Source organism: Papilio machaon, chromosome 19 (genome assembly GCF_912999745.1).
Source record: "Papilio machaon chromosome 19, ilPapMach1.1, whole genome shotgun sequence".
NCBI classification, from domain to species: domain Eukaryota; kingdom Metazoa; phylum Arthropoda; class Insecta; order Lepidoptera; family Papilionidae; genus Papilio; species Papilio machaon.
The window spans coordinates 3,117,706-3,139,244 of NC_060004.1; the positions used below are offsets into that span (position 1 = coordinate 3,117,706).

The following is a 21,539-nucleotide window of genomic DNA, read 5'->3' on the forward strand; positions in this document are numbered from 1 at the left end:
AAGTTAATGTAATTTATGTAAGTAATTTTTTTTATCTTACTAATACTGCCAAAACTGTACATCCGACTAAATATGTATCTATAATAAAATACCATCTTTAAATGGTTTATATTCAAGTTTGTTTTAAAAAAACGTAATGATATGAGTTTTCCCGCTCATTCAATATCAATTTTCCCGTTGAATTATTTTGTACACCTAATTTAAATAGCTATGTTAAAACTCACATTAAAACTTAACTTGCTAAGCTGGCAAATTAATGTGAAAAGTAGCCATGCGTTACAGTTTTCACCAACAAAATTAATGAAATTATTACTCAGAAGAGAAGGGATTCTACGAAAATGTTATTCAATTAATCTTATTTTAACCATCAAAACAAAATAGGGAAAGTCTACGTAAATGTATACAAACGGATTAGAGCTAAATTTATGCGTATAAAGCCTTTTTTAAGCTCGTTCTCTTAGAATAATTATTTTTAGCATTTTGATAAGTTTGAAAATATCGATGAAGACAAAAAAGCAAAAAAGTAGTGACCTGAGAATTAAAATATCAAGTAGATGTGTGTCGGCAACATCAAAGTGGTTTGAAGACATTTTACATGTATTAATTTAAACATCCTGATATTGTACAATCGTACACAGATATCTAAGGGTAAGAACATACAAGTTTGGATGGTAATGTACCAATCGAAGCAATTTATACCGTGTGGCATGTACCCTTAGGCACATTACGACTTGACACATATGTAAAGGTGTACAAGTTTTCACTAAGATTTTGTGGAGTTGTGTACACTGAATGAACTGTATACCGTTAAAGTTGAAACTAAGTTTGAACTACTTCAGTTGTTTATAAGAGTGCTAAAAGCAGTCGTGATTATAATAATAATTATGCCATATTGAAATAATGTCGCATGTCATGTTTGGAGTAGTACATACTATGCTGAACCTCCATAGGGATAAGGGCAGGTTGATGATGATGATGTTTTATATTTTTTAATTTAATGAGTTATTACCAACTTATTTATTAGCCATATTAATCAATGAAAATGATTTTAGTAGTAATTGTTTATAGTGTAAAATTATATAAAGTACAATATAATATTACAAAGAGATTTTTATCTTTATATCAGTTGGTAATAGAATCATTTTTTTGTATTAGCCCGGACGAAGCTGCGGTAAGTTGCTAGTATTGTATACTTAAGAACAAAAGAAAATTCACAGATCGTTTGCTCTGTGAAGAAAATTTCTTCAAAATTAATAAAAGCAATTTGGAAAAGTATCGCACTCAAATACAAATGGTGTCTTACATAATGAACTGTGAATTTTACTGTAAGAAAATTTTATTTAACTTTATGACATCTTATCACTTTTGAACAATTAACTTACTAATATGCGAATATTTAGATGGATTGATGTTTGTTTGAAGGTATCTCCGGTACTGCTCAACGGATCTTGATGAAATTAGGCACGGTTGTAGAACATAGTCTGGAATAACACTTAGGCTACTTATAAAGTTTTTTTTAATGCAGTAGACTCGCGGGCGACAGCTAGTATTTATTATATTTGCCATATAACCAACACAGTTTAGTATACTACGAAATACTACATGTCTGCTTTCATTATTAATAATAAAATGTCTCTTATTTTAACAAAGCGATCTTCACAAGCCAATCCGTTTTTGGTAAGCATTGTTTTATTGTACATCTAGAAACGTACTTTATGTCAAGTAAATACAACTAAAATGTTAAACAATTGTTTATTATGTAAAATATTGACGTAGCGAAGTGTGGAAACGTATTAACGTCAAGAAAATCACTTTAATAAACTTATGTTACGGAATTATTTGTAAGGGTCCCAAAATATTTTTAACAGAAGTGTTATTTTTATTCTATATACTTATAAATACCGAAGAGCACGTATGTAATTATAAAAAATTAAATGACACAAACAAATAAAAACATTCACGTGCTTGAATAACACATCCTAATTAAAGTTTAACTCTCGTATTAACGTTCAATGACCAACAGGTTGACTATACAATTCCAACAACAATTACTTCAAATTACGTCCAATAAACACTAAGCAACATTGACCTACATAATTAGATAGAGAAAAAAAGAAAAAATACGCAGTCCAATGTCTCTGTTTGTACTTACTCTGTGACATCATCCTAAAAAATCTTAACTCTTCAGTGCGAAACATTAAAATTCACAAGATTGAAAAACACAATAATACCTATTAATATGTATCCATACATTATAAACATTAAAATACATCCGTAATAATAACATAAAATACCAACCAATATTATTTTCTCAGTTTATATTGAGACTAAAAATCTTGATCCTTGTGATTATTATCATTAAATACTCACGGAAGGATGCGGCGGATGGTCTTGGCCCTTGACATTTTGCAGCTGCTTGTTGTGTGCGGTGGGTGTGCGTTCCCCGGGCGCGGTGGATGCGCTGGCGACCGGGCCCGCACTGCTGCCCGCTGGAGACTTGGCTTGCGGCGAACTAGTAGATGTCGTCCTAAATAAAATATATACATAAGTTATAGTTACTATGATATTTGTAATAAAGCTTGCTAGTACTTTAAACGGCAACTTTGTTCCGTCCAACGTAATCTTACAAAATCTCCTAAGAGGTGATTACTAACTATTTTTGTCAGATTGTTCAAGTTGTATATTTTAAACGGCGGATTTACGTTCTTAATACTTTTTAGTTTTAGTCATTTAAATATAGAACTACTAACGTTCTTACTTTATTTTTTCCAACTATGTCTATATTTAACATCAGTGATAGTTACTCATTCTAATAAAAACTTAACATTCTAATAAAAAATAATTTAGTTGATTTTTTAGTTGAGTTTTGCTATGCTTACTAACAAGTACCAAACTATGTTCTAACACAAGCGTAGTATTGTTTGTGGTACCGTTTGTTTGAAATAATATTGCAGCTTTAGTTTTACGAAGTCAATTTCAACACCGAAAGTGCACAATATGGCAATTGCCTTGTTAATTAAGGTGGGTAATTGTCGTATTACGGGATGAATAATAAAATTTCGCGTTAGTGTAATTTATTAATGAACAAAATTTAAAACATTATTGAATATTCAAATGTGATAAAGTACCGTCAGCATGTTGAATATCTGAAACATCGATTGTTAAACATGATAACAATATATAATAGATATAAAATATCGTAATATCAAAACTTCGAATTGAAAACTATTTTTTGTTGATGTTAAACTGATATCATATTTAAAAACTTATCTAAAATCATAGGTTTATTGTGTTATTTTAGTTAGTTATTAATTTTGTTAGTTTATATTTTATAATGTGTTTAGTGAAATAATAAACTGTCTAATTATAATTGATCTGTTACATATGTATTTGAAGGTAATATAGACACAATATACTTACTCAAGCTGTGCTCTGCATTCCCAACGGCGACCGCACATGGAACAAAGCATTTTTTAATTAATTAAAGGTACTTTCAATCAACATGTTTGCTTTTAAATAAAAAAATCGTGTAGTTTCCATTTTATTACGGATACACTGCGGCAGAATTTTTAATTGGTCCCGCGTTACGGAAGCGGGTAAAGAATCTCGTATTCAATTGCACTCGAAGGGAATTCAGTCGTACTTTGTATTATTCAATTGATAAAAACAATGTCAAATAAACTTACATTTTATACATATCTGATTTTGTCTTCAAAACATACAAGATTCCACTTTTCTAAGGTAAGGTCTTAATTTTTTATTCTTTCTAAATAAATTATTGCAAGATGACGAACTATTAATTAATTTTAACTTTAATAAGTTTACCTGTGAATCAATATAAAACCGCCAAGTTGTAAAATTACTTAATAAACATCACTATTTCTTTTCAAAAATTCAGGAGAAACAAAACCTTAAACAAGTGAATAGCACTCGACCAAGTATCAACTCGTCTTTATCCAAGTATAGGATTACAATCCCTCTTGACCTGAATCTACCAACTGTATTCAAAACGTTCAGAATTATGACACACATTCATTTTTGAAAAACTGGTATAATGTACTTTCTTGATAATTATCATATGTTATGTTTAACAATTTTCATCATACTGGTAATAGTAATACTAATAAAAGCCGTACCTTAGTCAAGTTTTCTCTTAATAAATCCATACTGCTTAAGAACCTGCTTTAGTGTATTTTTCGAGACATTTATAATTGTTGAATATAATTAAAGTACCTTTGTTTCATCTGAAATGAAAATAAACAACAACGATTTTGTTTTATTTAAAATTGCATTTTTTGCCAAACGTATTTTTTTGTAACAGTTAAATTAAAATACATAAATCATGTTAGCATTGACTTTGTGGCTGCAAAGGCTATTCAGAAGTGCTTTCGTTTGTGTCGAACACGTCAAAGCTCTTTGTTACGCAAAAGGTTAGAGATTTGCAAAAGTGCAGCTTCAGAGAAACGGCCAATTTGTTTCAAGTTCCTGATCTTGACGTTGCTTTATAACAGATGAAACTATGTTCAAAATACATATGAACATGTGTTGCACAACTAAAAAACATTAAAGCGTTGATCTAACAATATGTATAACATAACATATTTTCTGATCATAGTTTATTGAATTACTAGCTATCGTTCGAGACTTCGTCCGCGTGGCATCAAAAAGAACTTAATTAGTAGCCTATGCGTTCTTCTAGACTATGTTCTACATCTATGCAAAATTTCATTGAGATCCGTTAAGCCGTTCTGCAGATTCCTTCTAACAAACATCCATCCATCCACCCATTCATCCATACATCCAAACATGCGCATTTATAATATTAGTAAGAATAAACCAAGATAGGATAGCTAATGATTCTATCGTCGTAGTTTAACATATTTTTGATGTTCCACAATGTTACAGACATACATTTTAATATGCAGAAATAAAAGAATGATTTTTTAAAAACAATGTACGAGGAAATGCACTCAAGAGAAATATTTTAGTTCTTCGAGTTGTTTAGTTATTGCAGTAGAAAATTGTAGACAATGTTTATTGTAATATCAAGTAGCCCGTGGGAATAAAATGTATACATTCCACACAACTTCACATTAGAATTGGAGCTGCGGGCTGCAAGATTAAATTCTTTACACAAATGGTCCAGTAATACTCGATTGAGAATATATGAATTCTTTTAAATAAAATTAAATAATATAGGCTATTGAAGACGAAAATTATAAATGATATAAAGCTTAACTTTTGACATTTGTGAAGTGAAATAGTAGTAACTTCCAACGTAGATAACTATTTAAAAGCATTTCTCTACTTTTTCCTATAAAACTGATCATATTTTTGTAAAAAAAAAATCCAGTGGAAATCCACTGTTATTTTTACTGCGGAGTATTTGTGCGTCAGCTTTTGTAGTATTAATTCTTTTAAGATGCTTTTAAGCCTTATGTAGTCGTGTTTTATTCATTTATTATTTTATTACCCGCCTAGAGTACTGCATTAAGTTAAGTGCTTCTCATCTTAGTGGCATATGATAGAGTTCAGTAAAGAAAATAAGATTAGTAATATATGTATATCTCTATGTTAAAACTATCAAATCTGTCTTCCATAAAAGGGTTATAAAACTTTCATATGTTACATTTGAGTACGTCTGTGAATTAAGGTTAATTTTTTAATATTTCTAAGTTGCGACTTAAAATAGAATAAAAACTAATAATAAAAACACTGCTACAGTAAGCATTTGTTATTTTTAATATAGGAAATAACCATAATACATAACTATGTTATTTGGTGAAGCGCTTACCGTGCAATGTGTACTCAAAACATATATTTGATACAATATTGCCATAATAAATATTTAAAAAAACACTGATCTGTTGTGAATGATTTGAAGTTACTCTTGAAAGGAATAACAATTGTATTTGTGAGTCTCCTAAGAGATTACAAGAGTAGTAAAATACAATACCTATTGAAAATATTATAATCAAGTCAACTATATTTATTGCAGTTATTAATATTTTGTGAGTTTCCACAGCTAAAATGTTTGTACTACCAACAATTCTTTGAGCATGTGTTTGTAGTGAATTCAGTCAAAATTGTTTTAAGGTCCACAGCACCATTTGAATACGAACAAAAATGTTTTAAGTGTGTAAAAATTTAGTTAAATTAGTAAAAAACACGTGTTTTCTAAATTTATCTTACTTTACATACTTTACTGTGTAAATATAATTACTAAGAATATCCTTCATAAAAACTTTGAGGTTAAATTTTACGCTAGCATTTTATAAACGCGTTGCTATAATTAAAACGAGACGGTGAAAGTTTTCAGTCTCCAACTTGCTCTATGTTAAAGCAAGTAACATTTTGCTTTGACAAGCAAAGACATAACAACTCAAGCTTGCATAATGTCAAATATCTATCTATCTATCTATCTATATATATAAAAGAAAGTTGTGTTAGTTACACCATTTATAACTCAAGAACGGCTGAATCGATTGGACTGAAAATTGGTGGGCAGGTAGCTTAGAACCAGGAATAGGACATAGGATCATTTTTACCCCGTTTTCTTTTCTTTTTTTTTTTATTCCGCGCGGACGGAGTCGCGGGTAAAAGCTAGTTGATAATATAAAAGTTCCTTCTTTATAGTCATTTTTATTGTTTGAATTGATATATCATAGGTACGAAAAGATCTTTGACTTTGTTATATGCATTGATCGTATTTTTCCAAAGTCGGAAATTAAAAAAAGTCATTGTATTGTTATATTGATATTTCTCTTCTCTTAAAAAAACACATCCAACCCACGGTGTTAGAAATATGAATTTAAGTATAATTGTTATAATAAGTTTAATACTAGGTTGGTACATTGAGTTATTACAAAAATAAAATAAAAAACTTGAGAGGTGTCAAGGGACACCTGGATGGAACGAAGTTCCTTTCGATTAATTAGTGAAGGAACCAATGTTTATTCTATGAATAAAAAAACTTAAGTCTTCACAAGAAGTACATTTTATTTCTATGAATTTTCGTTATATATTGTCACGTTGTTGCCATGGTTACTATAGCAAAAAGTGTCGTGCCCTTTCACAACGCGCGATAAGGAACTTCGTTCCAATAATAATAATTTATTTATTTGTCCCATTCGGTGTCGAGACCCTTGATCCGTGGGGTCCTAGCGCTAGAAGGCTTTTTAAGGAAATATCAAAAAGGTTAGTCGACATCACAGGAGACCAAAGAGCTGACAGCTACCTTGGATAAAGAATAAGTCTAGCTATTCAAAGGGGGAACGCTGCCAGTATCTTCGGAACTTTGCCTAAAGGGACTCCTTTAAATGTTATATTTTAGTTTTTATATTATATTTTTTAAGGTTTTTAATTTTAGGTTCCATTAATTGTTAGTACACATATAACCATGGAAGTTAATTTTACTTAAAAGCTTTTATATGCCACGACTGGCAGGTTTATTTTAATGACATATCGAGTGTGGAGTGCAAAAATCTGTATAGCGCGAACCATAAATGTCACAGGAAAAAATTTAAATAAACGAAAAAAGAAAAACATTCGGCAAATATTGGATAAGTACATATTCGAATCACCTTTCTTGATTTTAAAGTCCCTTTCTTTCTCTATTATCTATTCTATATTTTATATTTTATAAAATCTTTTTAATAAATACTTCACAAATATTATTGGCTTAATATTTCAAATAATTTTCTTTTTAAAGGTATTATATTGTAAAACATATACTGCAAATACAAAGCTTCAGTCGCTTTATTGTAACTATACCTAAGTTTCACATTGCAAAAGTAACATGAGATAGTTTTCCATTACCAGTTCTAGTTCAGTCGTTATTTTCCGCTTAAGTACTACTTTTCTCGTAGTCAGCATAAAAAAGTCATGTCAATTAAACTCGCGCGTTTGTAAAATAATATGGATCTTTCACTCAATCTTAGTTACTTTACTTAAAAGTTTAAAATATAGAGAGGATGGAAATATGTATAATTTAATTTTTATGCCCAATAAAACCGTCTGCAATTCTTATCTGGTTTAATATTCGCTTTTATAAGCCAGGGTTGTCACGAAGACATTCCATCCTGAGTTTACAAAGAGTACCCCTTCATTAATCATTGTGAAAACAAGCTATTGTTATACCAACAATAAGAAGAATCTTACATCACAATAAAAAAGCAAAGAGAAGGATATGTGACCCGAGGGTTTCAACGTATATTTTTTTTTTCGTGGTATGACATGTAACAATTGTAGTTTAATACCTACAATAGTAATCGTAGTACAGACACAAAAATAACCTTAAAACTACAACCATTTAAAAAAAACATCTGCAAAATATTTGACAGCAGATTTCAATGGTAATTTATCTCTATATGAGAACTGTTCATTTGTTACTAAAATAAAAGAAAAATAATATAAAATAATTACGCTTGTTAGTCTTGTGTTACTAAGAACGCGTCGGATGTAACCGTCTGGTGCGCTTTTTCTTTAGACTAAATCCTAAGAAATAATAACTAAAAATCTTCACATAATAAGCGTAAGCTTCTTTTATACGTGGAATAACTTTATGTAACGCAATCAATGTCATATTTCATAAAAGTTGACACCTGAGCCACTGATTCTAAGCGTCCATTTCAATTTCTTTATAACACTTTGTCATACAAAACATTAGGGTGACGTGACATATGTCGTCGCGTGACTGCGTGCTCTAATAAATTTCAAGTGTAGTTATGTACATTACAGTTATCTATAGTAAAAATTAAATTAAAATGTCATTAAAATTTCGAAAAACAAACAAGTAACGTCACTATTCATATATAGAATTCATTTTTCTGAAATTCCATTATTCAACACTTGTATTAAACATGTAGTAAGGACGCACAGAAAGAGGATAATTTCTCTACTTATGCATCCCCTCTCTTGCCAATTTGAATTTATTGTAATCCATCTTCTCTATAGGTGTTATTAAAAACAGTTCAACCATGTTTTTTTTTTTTGTTGAAACGACTAAAATATTTTTATATCGATATCAAGAAAATACTGTGACGATAGACATTCCTAGTACGGTCTCCGCACTCGGTTTTAATATTAAAGGAGCTGTACAAAAAATTCTCACCAAGGAAAAATCTAATGTTTCCCGCCTTGTAAACTTCTTATACACCACAATAAGTGCAAAATATTCATATTACGTAATAGTAAGATAATTTTTTATTAATAGCTTAATCTTTAAACTTAAGAATTAAAGTCAATTTTTTTTTAAATTTCCTCTTGGTTTTGTAAATTACAGACGATTTTCAATAATTACTAATTTCCATTACTTTTATGATTGTAAAGAAAGATATCATACATATTAAATACTAACCCTGAGTAGATTTTGTTATGATTTTCAGGTACAAATTTAATTAATACAAACGAATACTTTGCTGTAATATAAATAGCTATAATTAAAATCACCCAGGAATGTGCTAAATAAAACAGATTAATATTTCCTGTTAAACCTAGTTATAAATTATGTTAATTACTTTTAATTTCAGAAAAAAATAAAGGTTAATGAAATAACAGGATGTAATCTACTTAGTATTTTATGATACAAAGAGGCCTGATATTAAATTATAAAGCTACTCATTATAAATCAGTCAATTATATAAATTTCATTCAAAATGCTGACAAGATATAATTTTTATTTTTTTTCTATAAAATCAATGTATCAACTTTGTTTTTTTTAAAGGTCTTAAAAGAATTCATTTAATTTTTTATAAATGTGACGATATTCTAGCTGCGGCATTAAAGCACGTTTTGGTAAGCTGTTAGCAAAACTTCTTCAGCGATAACTATCACGATGAAAAGATTATTTATGAGACAGTACGAGTACCTTCCCTGTATCTTTGATATACTCGTACAACCTTCTGTACGCCTTTGACAAATGCACGTTCATGCCTTGATTGACGACACTTTGAAGTCGAGTATTGCAATTAGTGTGTGTCAGTCGACACGAAACATAATATGTACACATAGGAGTATCTACTATTGTGGTACTGCACAAAGGATAACCGTTACAAATTGAACCAATAATGTGTTTCAATATCAAAAGCCTAGTTTCAATTTAATAGTCTATTACTGTCATTGGGAAATAGGACATAATAAGTGAAATCATCGGTTATTTTGTTATGGTTTTAATAATAATTATTAAAACTTTGCTGTCTGATTTCTCACATCTATTGTTTTAAATGATGTCCTGAAGTTTTCACTTCACATTTTAATATAAAAATTACATAGTATTTCGTAAAATAAAATGTGATTCAATCGTAGTAACTTTCTGTCCAAATACTGTGTAGAATTTTGAAGAAATCCTTTCAAGTAAAAGTCTCAGACTCTCTCAACAAGTCAGAAAACCGCTACAATACTGAATAGGCACTATGAAAGGTAACATGTACAAGTAATTTACTGCCCGAGTTGAATTGAAAAGGCTATTTACGTGAAGTCCGTGTAAGAGGCATTGCATTCGATAGATTTCTAGTTTACTTTCTGTCATTCACAAATTAATTTTCATTTTCATGCGAATGATTATAAAAGAAGAGAATTATTAAAGCGAATTGTCCCGATGTTTGTCAACAAATCTTGCAAAATAAAATTGATCGACTTCCCGGTTATTCACTGAGCTGATATTTCGCATACATGTCTAAATCGCGTAAAAATGAAATATTATGATGACATGGTGCTGGTCTGATGATAGAGTTGACAGGCCATAGGAACTTCGCAATGAATCGACACAGCCTCATCGAGTTTGGGCTCGTTTGAATCATCTTGACGAATAGTTTCTGTTTTAATTTTTATTTCTTATCTTAACAAGAACATTAGCTTGCTTGGGTCAAATAACGTGTTCGTCTGTCACTGCTGTGACGTCTAATGATAGTAATAAACAAATTTAAAACCGAAAAAAACAAAGACAGAACTATTCCAATAGGTTTATTGTTTATAATTTTTCTATAAGACAGAATTACGGTTACATTTTTTCCATAACCACAGTCAAAACTTTTGTAAAACCTCAAACAAAACCACACTGTCCTCCTTATTTCTTGAAAATTTCTAACGAAACAAACCAGTATTTTCAACTCATTAAAACTTGTTTGTTTTGTCAAAATTTTCTGACCGCAAACAACTTTACAACTTCCATTCACACGGCTTAAATGCGCATAAATTCCTTTGTGATCTTCACTCAATATACTTTAGAACTTAAACTTTGGTCAATGGATCCCTTTATCGTAGGATCGAATACTGTATATATACATAGTATATGAAAGTTTCATAAGTCAGGCTTTATTGATTTTTGTTGTCTGTGGTACTTCTTACTAAATTAATGCAAGAAATGTAAAACTGTCATTTGGAAGATGTAAAAAACCATCATCGTTATAACAATAACAAATATTTTGGATTTAAATGTAATTTTTTTTTTATTTTACTATTTGTCATTTAAGATTTGTATATTTATATTATTAAAAATACATTAATAATCAAAATTTAATTACATTTATTTTATAAACGTATAGTATATAATTAGTTTTAATTGTAAATATTAGCAATGTTAAATAGTTCACATACTTTATTTTATATCTAATTTAACTATTTATATTGTTTTTAATATTAAGTAACTTGTTTAAAGGCAAAATACAGCTATATATATCTTTACATTTTCTAGACCTAAAGGAGAACTATTGAACTGTTTTATAAAGCAACTAATGATCTTTTAAGAAGTAGCGACCGGGATATTTTTGAATTAAATAATTAAATTTGTGAAAACGTAATGCCACTGCATTGTAGAAGCTGTGTATAATGAAATGAATGGAACAATAAAGGCTTCGTTACTGAGAGTGTCTTTAAAAGGTTCGTCTTAAACGAGTTAATTCAATATTAAGCACGCACTTAATTTCTGTGACTTTAAGAATCCTTTCTCTTGTTTTATTTTTCAAGTAAATGTCTGAACGATGTGTTGTTTTTCGCTCATTCTTGTAATTTCTTTTTAGTGAAATTCTTTACATGTAATACAAATTTGTTTGACAGTTCGTGAAAATAAAGAAAACTGCGCATGAAATTCTGGGCTACATGAAGATTGTAGTTTCCAAGCACAGAATTGTCACGTGCACATTTTATGCATTTCTTGCTCGTATATTTTAAAAGTATTTCATAAATGTATATGTTTTAAGACTTATAATTTGTAAGGAATTAGATACAATTACTTTGTTAGAGATAGTTGGTTTTTTTAATCCTTTTCTTATTGTAATAATGATTACATACAAAATAAGGCTACGTGGACTTAAAAAGATAAATAGACATTAAAATGAAAACGTAAAATCACTTCGACTTTTTTTCAGCTACATGTATTTTTCTCTTTTATTAAATAGTGACGTCAGCATCATATATTTCAATTGTATAATGCCTTAATTAACCCTATGAAAGGTTTCCGTCGAGTGGCCATTAGAGCCAATTGTGTGCTGCGCGGGAAGGTAAGAGTTACATATGAGGTGCTCTTCATAATCTTTTTGTTTTATGCCACTGAATTAATACTGAAAGTTTTAATTTTTTATTACAAAAAATGTTGCCATTAAATTAAATATAGTTGGATTTTTTGTAGGTGATATTTTAACCTAGTCGGTTAATTTTCATTAAAATAAAGTAAAAAATGCGTCTATCGCTATGATTATTATGACCTCAAATTATATTATCTAAAGAAAATCCGAGAAATAATACTATGAATTTACAGTCACTTTTTAGCACTTACCTAGTTAAGTCAGTTCATTTGTACAAGTTCTTATTGTACTCGTTTTATCGATGTTTAAGAAACATCTATATATATAAAAGAAAGTCGTGTTAGTTACACTGTTTATAACTCATGAACGGCTGAATCGATTTGACTGAAAATTGGTGGGCAGGTAGCTTAGAACCAGGAAACGGACATAGGATAATTTTTACCCCGTTTTCTATTGTTTATTCCGCGCGGACGGAGTCGCGAGTAAAAGCTAGTTTGTTGATAAAAAGAAACAAATATTTTGTAAGACGATGAAAACAAAAAAGACGAACATCTTTAGAGTCTCGGTAACTATCAATTTGTCTGTGCTTTTACAGCGTCAAGCTCTACAAACTTTATTTATGTCCAAAAAAACATTAATTATACGAATAAGACTGGGTTAGTTTTCTTTTACGACGAAATATAAAAAGTGGAAAAATATTGTAGATCATTTGTCAAATACCATGAAAACCTTTTCATAATGTCGACAACGGAATTCGTCCAAAGATTTTTGCTCGGATAAAAAATATGTTGGTAAGTATTATTTATGAAGAATTAATTTACGTACTTAACGAGTCAGTACCCGAGCTTATTTTTAAAAAAGTCAGCGGTACTCGTTTTTCACCACACAACTAACCTCGTAACATGCGTCATCTTTTATATCAAAAAACTTTATTTATTGTTGGCATAAAAAAAATACGTGGCTTAAAATCTTTTAAATAGTAATTTGTGACTCTTTCCATACAAAAGGCTGCCGACCCCTCGGTTAGAAGAATAAAAACCTATCTTAGGTTGGTAAGGAAAGGTCTTTAATAAAAACTTTTTGAAGTAATTGTCATTTGTTATATATTAATTTTCCTAAATGAGAATAAAACCGTAACTATTGGTTAATCAAACATAATAAAAATTAATTAATTCTTTATAGTTCTTTTGGAGCATAATTGATTGTTACTTAAATGAGAAATTGAAAAATAATAACTGAAACTAGACTTTTATGAGTATTAATAGTTTTGAAAAAGAAAAAAAAAAAACAGCTTTTATATAGTAGTAAAAAGTTGCAAATTAATGAATTCATTGTACTAAACGCGTGACGTGAAACAAGCTTCGTCACTAAATCTGTTTAATTAAAGCGGCTTTAGCACCATCACTCACAACGCATGTTAATTAATCGTGTACAAAAACAAAGGGGCCAACATAATATTCCTACGAAATGACAACGGTTCACACGTTTAAGGCCCTTCGTACACAAGGCAATGTAAATCTTCGAAACCCGGTGACTTTAGTATATTTATATTTTTATCTGTCATCGAAAAAGGTAGTCGCTCACAACTAGTTTTTCACGATCGTCTTCGTGAGAAAATTCGCTGAAATTTTCAAGATGGCAGAACAAATCTATATAGTTTACATGTAGTCACTATTCCTGTACTGATCGAATACACAACTCGCGTCGACGATAAAATGTGTACATAGCGCGCGCGACGCGATTCTTGTGACGCGACCATACAATATTAGTTTCAACGATTTACGTTGGCTTGTGTACGAAGGGTCTAAGGTTATTGTTGTTAGATTATAATGAACATTCTTTAAAAACTTTAGGGAAAGATTCTGATTTTCAAAATTTAAAAAAAAACATTGCACATTAATTTAGTCGTTTTGTCTCGTTTGTGAACATGGTAATTGAAATTAAATACAGAATTGATTTTGATTCAGATTTAACAAAGAACTTGAAGACTACTATTTTAAAGAAAACTTAGATGGATAGGTATTTGTTAGCACTTATCTACATACTGGCAACAGAGAAAGAAAATTGTCTGGAATGGCGAAAAGATTACTTAGCTTTTACTTAACTTTTACTTAGTTTTTTTTTTCGTCAACAAATGCTAGTGAAACATTATAAGTTAGTTTTCTATGTAGTTAATACATAATAATGAATATTCCTAAACTGTATAGATGAAGTTTTTAAGAGTTTTTGTACTAGAGTTGTCCTTTTAAAAAACACACACATGATATGTATGGCTAATGTAACGAGAATCCTAGACTTCGGAATTAAAAAGCAAACCATTGTTCTAAAGTCTTCCTTTGTTTATTTGGAAAATAGTCTAAAAAGGCAACGTGATCTTCGCAAATACAACAGGGAAAGTGCTTCTATCTGATATACCAGGACGGTTGATCGATACAGCTGCATCGGTATGAAATAATAATTTAACATTTCTAGAATTTTTCTACCACAAATATTAATGATAGTTGTCGCCCGCGACTCCGTCCCCGAATAATTAATAAACAACGTAATAAGTAGCCTACGTGTCCTTCCAGACTATGTTCTACATCTGTACCAAATTTCATCAAGATCCGTTCCGGAGATACCTTCAAACAAACATCCATCCATCCAAACATTCGCATTTATAATATCAGTAAGATAGAAAAAAAAAACAGATGCTAAAGCTTTTTTAATTCGCTAAAACCATTCGTATTTAAGCTAAACGTTCTCTTACTTTACCGCAATGGATCGTAAATTGATTTGCTCGTTTACTGTAGCCGTAAACAACCTGTTTTCAAGGTTTTGGAGGCGTTTAAAGAAAACCTGTGGAGTCTTTCAATGTACATAATCTGTATATGTATAGATTTGAGGATTATTCGCGTTCAATTTTAAGCAAGTAATCTATGATTCAATTCATATAAAAAGTAGCTTTGTTCACTTTATTCACTACTAGAAGAGCTGAGGCTTAAAAAACAACTGAACATCACTGTCTTGTCTTAAAAATCCAAATTTGTAATCGCCTTACTTTTAGTGTGCCAATCCCCTTTTGCTTCTTCTCTATTATTTATTAGACTAGGCATACCAGATACGATTACTTTTTTTTCTGAAAATAAGTTTCAGTATCTTCATGTCCATTAACATGGAAAGATAGGAACGTTTAATACGCGTTAATCGTTCGTTAAAACCTCGAGAGATATTTTAAACATTAAAAGTAGATATAGCTTCTAATGACTTTTTAATGATAAAGACAGACTATGTGATAAAGTACGTTATTTAAAATTCATTTTTTATACTAGAGGAATGCAAACAAAAAAACATCCTTGAAAAGAACAAGTGACTAATCTGAATAATGTAACCTCTTCGGTTGCTAGATTTTATACATCACTGCAGAAGTGAGTTCTTATTTGGCTGATTTACGTATTTTTAGGTGTTTATAAGTGTGTTTTCATGCAAATGGGTTTGTATGTAATGTCTATTCTATTGGAATCTGTAGTCTAAATGACTGAAAGGATTTTGATGAGTGCGGTTTCATTCGATTCGTGTCATTCTCTTATTTTTTAATAAACTGAGTTTAACACCACTTTTATTTTTACAATATACAAAGTACCATACGGTAAAATAGCAAAATTCATTTGGTCTATTTTCAAAAGCTCGAATAATGGAGACAAATAAAGCCAGTTTGATGGTTACTCAACCTCGCTCCCTTATTTTGCGAAGAACCGTAATGTTTAATATTAGATCTATAAAGCGCCAAAATGTGCCGACGGGGATTTTTATGTAGCAAATTTAGTTTTTTTATTTTTCTATAAAAACTAATCCTTACACTTTGACATGATAAATAATTGTATACATTATTTCTAATTACGCAGTGTTGGTAAACCTCATACAAAAGGAAAATAGACGATTGCGTGAATGTGTAAGATTTTTTCAGTATCTCTATATAAAAAATTAAATTACTTGCCTACTTTGTATATGTCTGCGTCGTTTTTCAAATTTGTAATGTTTTCAGAATGAATGTTGATTCTTCAGAAAAATCCGCTTGTACCGCAAAATGTGTTACCGCATTACTTTGGTACGTGATTTCATTCAAATTCTCGTATATTTGAGTAAAAATATAGTTATTGTAACCAATTCGTCGTTGCATATTAATATTTTTTTTTAATACAGAAAGGATTGTTTTTTTATTTCAAAAGGTGGCAAACGAGCAAACGGTCACCTGAATTTGTCGAAATAGCGAGGCGACCGTTGATAATAGACATCCGCAAATGCAGATGCTTTGCCTACCTTTAATCGACAGAGGAAAGTACGCACAGAAAGAGGATATATCCTATGCGTCTCTTCTTCCGACATATCCACTTCCCCTTCCCATCCTTTTCTAATAAGAAAAGGGTGAAAGAGGTCAAAAATTTTGCCTCCGGCACCATACTCATCAGATGAAACACGGAATTGCTTCCACTTCACACCTGTATTCTATGTGGTAGTGTTATTTCACCGGTCAACCCGGCCCATTCGTGCACCCAACAAATATTGTCGTTGCGGGATTTACCACTGATATTATTTTTAATTATTCTAGTTATTTGAATTTTAATAAACTAATAAAATTGCAATGACATAGTATGACAAAATAAAACCATATTTTATTAAACCCTATTGTAATTAAAACTTCAATAAATTTCGCATCCACGAGTTCCACAATGCAATAAAATAAATTTAAATTCGATTCCAGTAGATTTTAAGCGACGGGATATTTTTCTAGGATAAAACTTTTAGCAATTCAGTTTCATTATAGCATGAATTGGATTTAACGCAGGATAATTAAATGGAAATGAGACTGCTCGTTAGTATTGACTTTTATATAGTTTGAATACTTCAATTGCAGGAGAAACTCATTCATTTAATTGGTGTTGGTAAATTGAGGTCTGTTTGTTTTGTATTTGTTAGTAGCATTAAAAATAATACAAGAAAAAAAATCATGCTACATTTCGGCTTAATCATTTGTTCATCATCATCAGCTCACTATACCTCCCCACCGAGGGGCTCGGAACCTACCCTAAGTTACGGATGACTGGGCCATATTCTATGCCAATCATAAGTTGCAACTATTAAATAATTTTGTGAATATATTTTGGATTTCGAATTGTGTTTTGTAACTTTCTTACCACCTAAAAATAGCTTCCTAAAAATGCTTTTACTCTTAATTCATTTCGCTAAATGAGAACATGATACCAATCTGTATTGCGTAACATTAAGATTGCCATTAAATTTAAATTAAATTAAACAAAATTAAAGTATATCAAAATGTATAAATAAATAGAATTAAAATATATATAAATACATAAATTAAATAAAAAAATAAATTTAGTGATCTAAAATGTTATGTCTAATTGTGAAGTAAAAAATAATAAGAATAAAGCGTTTGTTTTTTTGCTTCTTGCGCAGTCATTTTTGTTGACTTTTTTTTTATATATAAGAGAAGGGGGCAAACGAGCAGCGAGAACACCAAGGTGTTCATCGACGCCCATGGACATCTGCAATACCAGAGGAATCGCAGATGCGTTGCCGGCCTTTGAGAAGGCCTATTGACTCTATTCTTTCTTACATATTTCATGACTACTTCTGTATTTCGTATTAAATTTACTAAGACTATAATATTTTACGTCCTTTATCGCCTTAGTACAGCAATAGTAATATAGCTGACGTAATAAAAAAAACCTAAACTTGTTAACAGAGAACTTTGTGAATACTTTATATTATAACTTAATCTACATTCTCATTTTAGAAGTCCAGTGTAATTAGTATAAATGTAAATTGAACCATTACGCTTGTCTCGTAAGTCATTAAAACTTTTATTAGCAAAACTACGAGTGTAATTACTAACTTGGTGATAGAACTAAATGGTAATGACATTGCTTCCATTGTAGTATTTATTTCGTCTTATTGAGTATCGAAAATTGACAACTCTTATATGATTATGTTATGTTTTCAAATAAACGCTAAGTTTTTTTAATAACATATTATTTATAAGTCACACGATTAAGTTAATATGAATTTTCTATAATATTTCCAACTGCTTTCAATAGTAGTAGAGATCTCAAACGTATTGCGACACTGCTGAAACACCGTAGTATGAAGTGAAATGTATGAAATTACCACACAACTGAAACTAGCTTGTGAATAGAACCCGTGGGAATAGAATACGCTACGTTTTCAATAAAGCGACTTTGTGTGAATATAAAAATATAACAGTGAGTTTCCACTGACTAAACACTGCCATAAAAACATTAATATCACAAATTTTCCTAAAAAATGAAAGAGATGACACTAATTTTAGGCGAGACCCTTAGCAATATTCTAAATTAAAATAATAATGAAATCTTACAAATGTTATAAATGCGAATTAGGCGGATGGATGTTTGTTTGAAGGTATATCGGGAACGGCTGAATGGATCTTGATGAAATTTGACTCATATGTAGAACATAGTCTGGAAAAAAACATAGGCTACTTTTTTAAATTACGCACGGGCGGAGTTGCGGGCTATAGCTAATATAAAATAAAGGCTACTTGATCTAATAAAATTCTTCATGTGATCTAATACAATATTTCGTTATAGTTTGTAATGCACCTGCTTTGTATGCGAAGTCACGTTAAATGCGCATCAATTTGTTAAAGCCACTGAATAGTTTTACACCAGTATTATTATACTTTACCTTCCAAGTTAAAATATAAAGTAATTTTAACAAATTCAATGCCACTAATATTATTAAGTAAAGTGCAGTAGCAAGGCGAGTGAGCACTAAACGTGTTGAATAAATCAGTACCTACATTAAAATTGAGGTGTTTCTTATTAAAAATATTGTTCTAATAAATTGAAACAATATTGCATTAAGCATTACAAGGACAAAGTTAACAAGAGAAAGTTCATGAGCAAGCGGTGCGCGTATTTAATTTCCGCCTGATGTTAGCATAACAGAGAGCTGCTAGAAACTGCTATTGTCGAGCCATCACTATGATACGCTATTATACGCCAAGTTTGTGTAGACGTGCAGCATTATACTCAGTGATATTACCATGATGAACGTACAATTTACTACAGTAACAATCAAAGAATGAACATTTTTATGAATTGATTTCTTTGTGCCTCATTTAAGTAAAAACTGTCACCGAAGCGAAGAAGAACGTGGAAACGAAAGAAAAATTAAACGCAGAGTTTGCTGTTTAGATTTGGTTCCGTGCTCAAGTCTAATTGCACAACGGTTCGCTGTAATAAACCAAATCACTGTCAGCTTTATATGAAAATTAGGTTATTTTCCGGTTTGTTTCCGACGTAAACGTATAGATTGTAGGTTGCGTTTTCTCTAAAATAATCATTATAAGCTCTTATTTCAACTATATTTTATATATTAACAGAGGTATTTATAAATCTTAACTATTATTAAAACGGATACCAAAGGAACCCTTATAGGGGATCGAAATTCAGTCTAAATTGAAGGTCAAGAAATATATGGGTTCTGGGATAACAGCGATACTATGAAAATGTAAGGCTCGGTACTATCTTTGCAGTTTGAATATAAATTTTCTGTTAAAATGATAAGGAACATTGTTAACTCCCTTTGGGATCGCTTTTCATAATTTTGGAGAAACGTTTCGTCTGCAAAACGTTTTGTTTAAAAATATTTTTTAAATTTACTTCCAGGAATAGTGCTTTAACATTTATGAAAATATTTCTAAATTGCAAATTTTTACATTTAATTCTATAAAACAATTCACAATTAGTTACTAACTGTCCCACTGAATTAAAAAAAAAAAACATAATAAGTAGTCTATGTGTTCTTCCAAACTGTACATCCTAAATCGGCCCCGGATAGGGGACTGACTGCGGATATACAGAACAACTCGCACGGGAGGTGCACCGGCAATAATCAACGGTGCACCCCCAATGCGGAGCACGGGGAAATAAAACCACCTAATGCTGGTAACGGAAGCGGTTTATTTGATGTGTATTTCGCCTTATATATGTTCTTAGATGGCTGACCAAGCATGAGCATTTACACGATCTTCATAGGTGTGTGTGTGTGTTACGTGCGCCCCAATCTTTTAGACTTCCTGCTACATATCACGTATGCTCTACATATTTTTATCGTTGCTGTGGAATCTTCCGTTACTATGGGCAGGCTCTGCTCTAGCCATGGTCGTTGATACGAACACAAACTATGTTTTACATCTGTGCCAAATTTCATCAAGATACGTTGAGCTGTTCCGGAGATACCTTCAAACAAACATCTATCCATCCATCAATCCATTCACATTTATAATATTAGTAAGATTAAAATGAACGCTATTTAATTTGTGAAAATGTTATTTAATTTGTCACTCCGAACTCTTAACAAAATACGCAAATAAAAAATCTTAGTTAATAGTCTTTAACCTAGTCGTTTTATACCGTATTTAATTTAATGAAATACCTCGCTTCCTAATTTATAGCATTTGCTGTTTGAATCTTCAGTGATATAAATAATTGATTACCCCAGTTTATGGTCGACTTTACTGTTATTGTAAAGGTTTAAGTGTTCGATGGAGATAAAATTTTATGGTGCGTTATATTATATTTACTATAGTCATAGTCACTATATAAATACAGATACACAAAATAGCACGTTTTAGACACGGAATATTTAAAAAAAATATAGAATGAAGTTCAGATTTTTTAATTTTTTTTTAAATTATCCAACTGGATAATATGTATTCAACAGTATTTCGTCACTTCTTGATTAGGGATGATAGAATATGACGGATGAGTTTAACATATAAATTTTATATTAGTAAATGAGAAGGAACACTTCTATTCGGTTTTTAATTTCTATCGTTTTTGTATTAATTAATATAAAAATAATAATAAATGGCTCGTATTACTCTGTTTATTGGAGTGACCGTGAGAGGTTCCGTGATTTAATACTGAAATACATTTAAGAAAGTTTTGTAAAAAATTAATAAAACCTGGTTTA

General features: G+C 30.5%; 1 protein-coding gene across 4 annotated transcripts in view; it reads right to left on the reverse strand.

The window, feature by feature from the left end:
• The window catches only part of LOC106721276 (synaptotagmin-7), a 214,972-nt gene that overhangs the window by 11,261 nt on the left and 182,172 nt on the right, over positions 1 to 21,539 (reverse strand). For all 4 annotated transcript variants that reach the window (XM_045682685.1, XM_045682686.1, XM_014516185.2 and 1 more), the window contains 2 exons: positions 3,421 to 3,432; positions 2,371 to 2,527 (listed from right to left, as the gene is read on the reverse strand). In XM_045682685.1, coding sequence (XP_045538641.1) covers positions 2,371 to 2,527; positions 3,421 to 3,432 — 169 coding nt within the window. The remainder of the gene's footprint in view (positions 1 to 2,370; positions 2,528 to 3,420; positions 3,433 to 21,539) is intronic.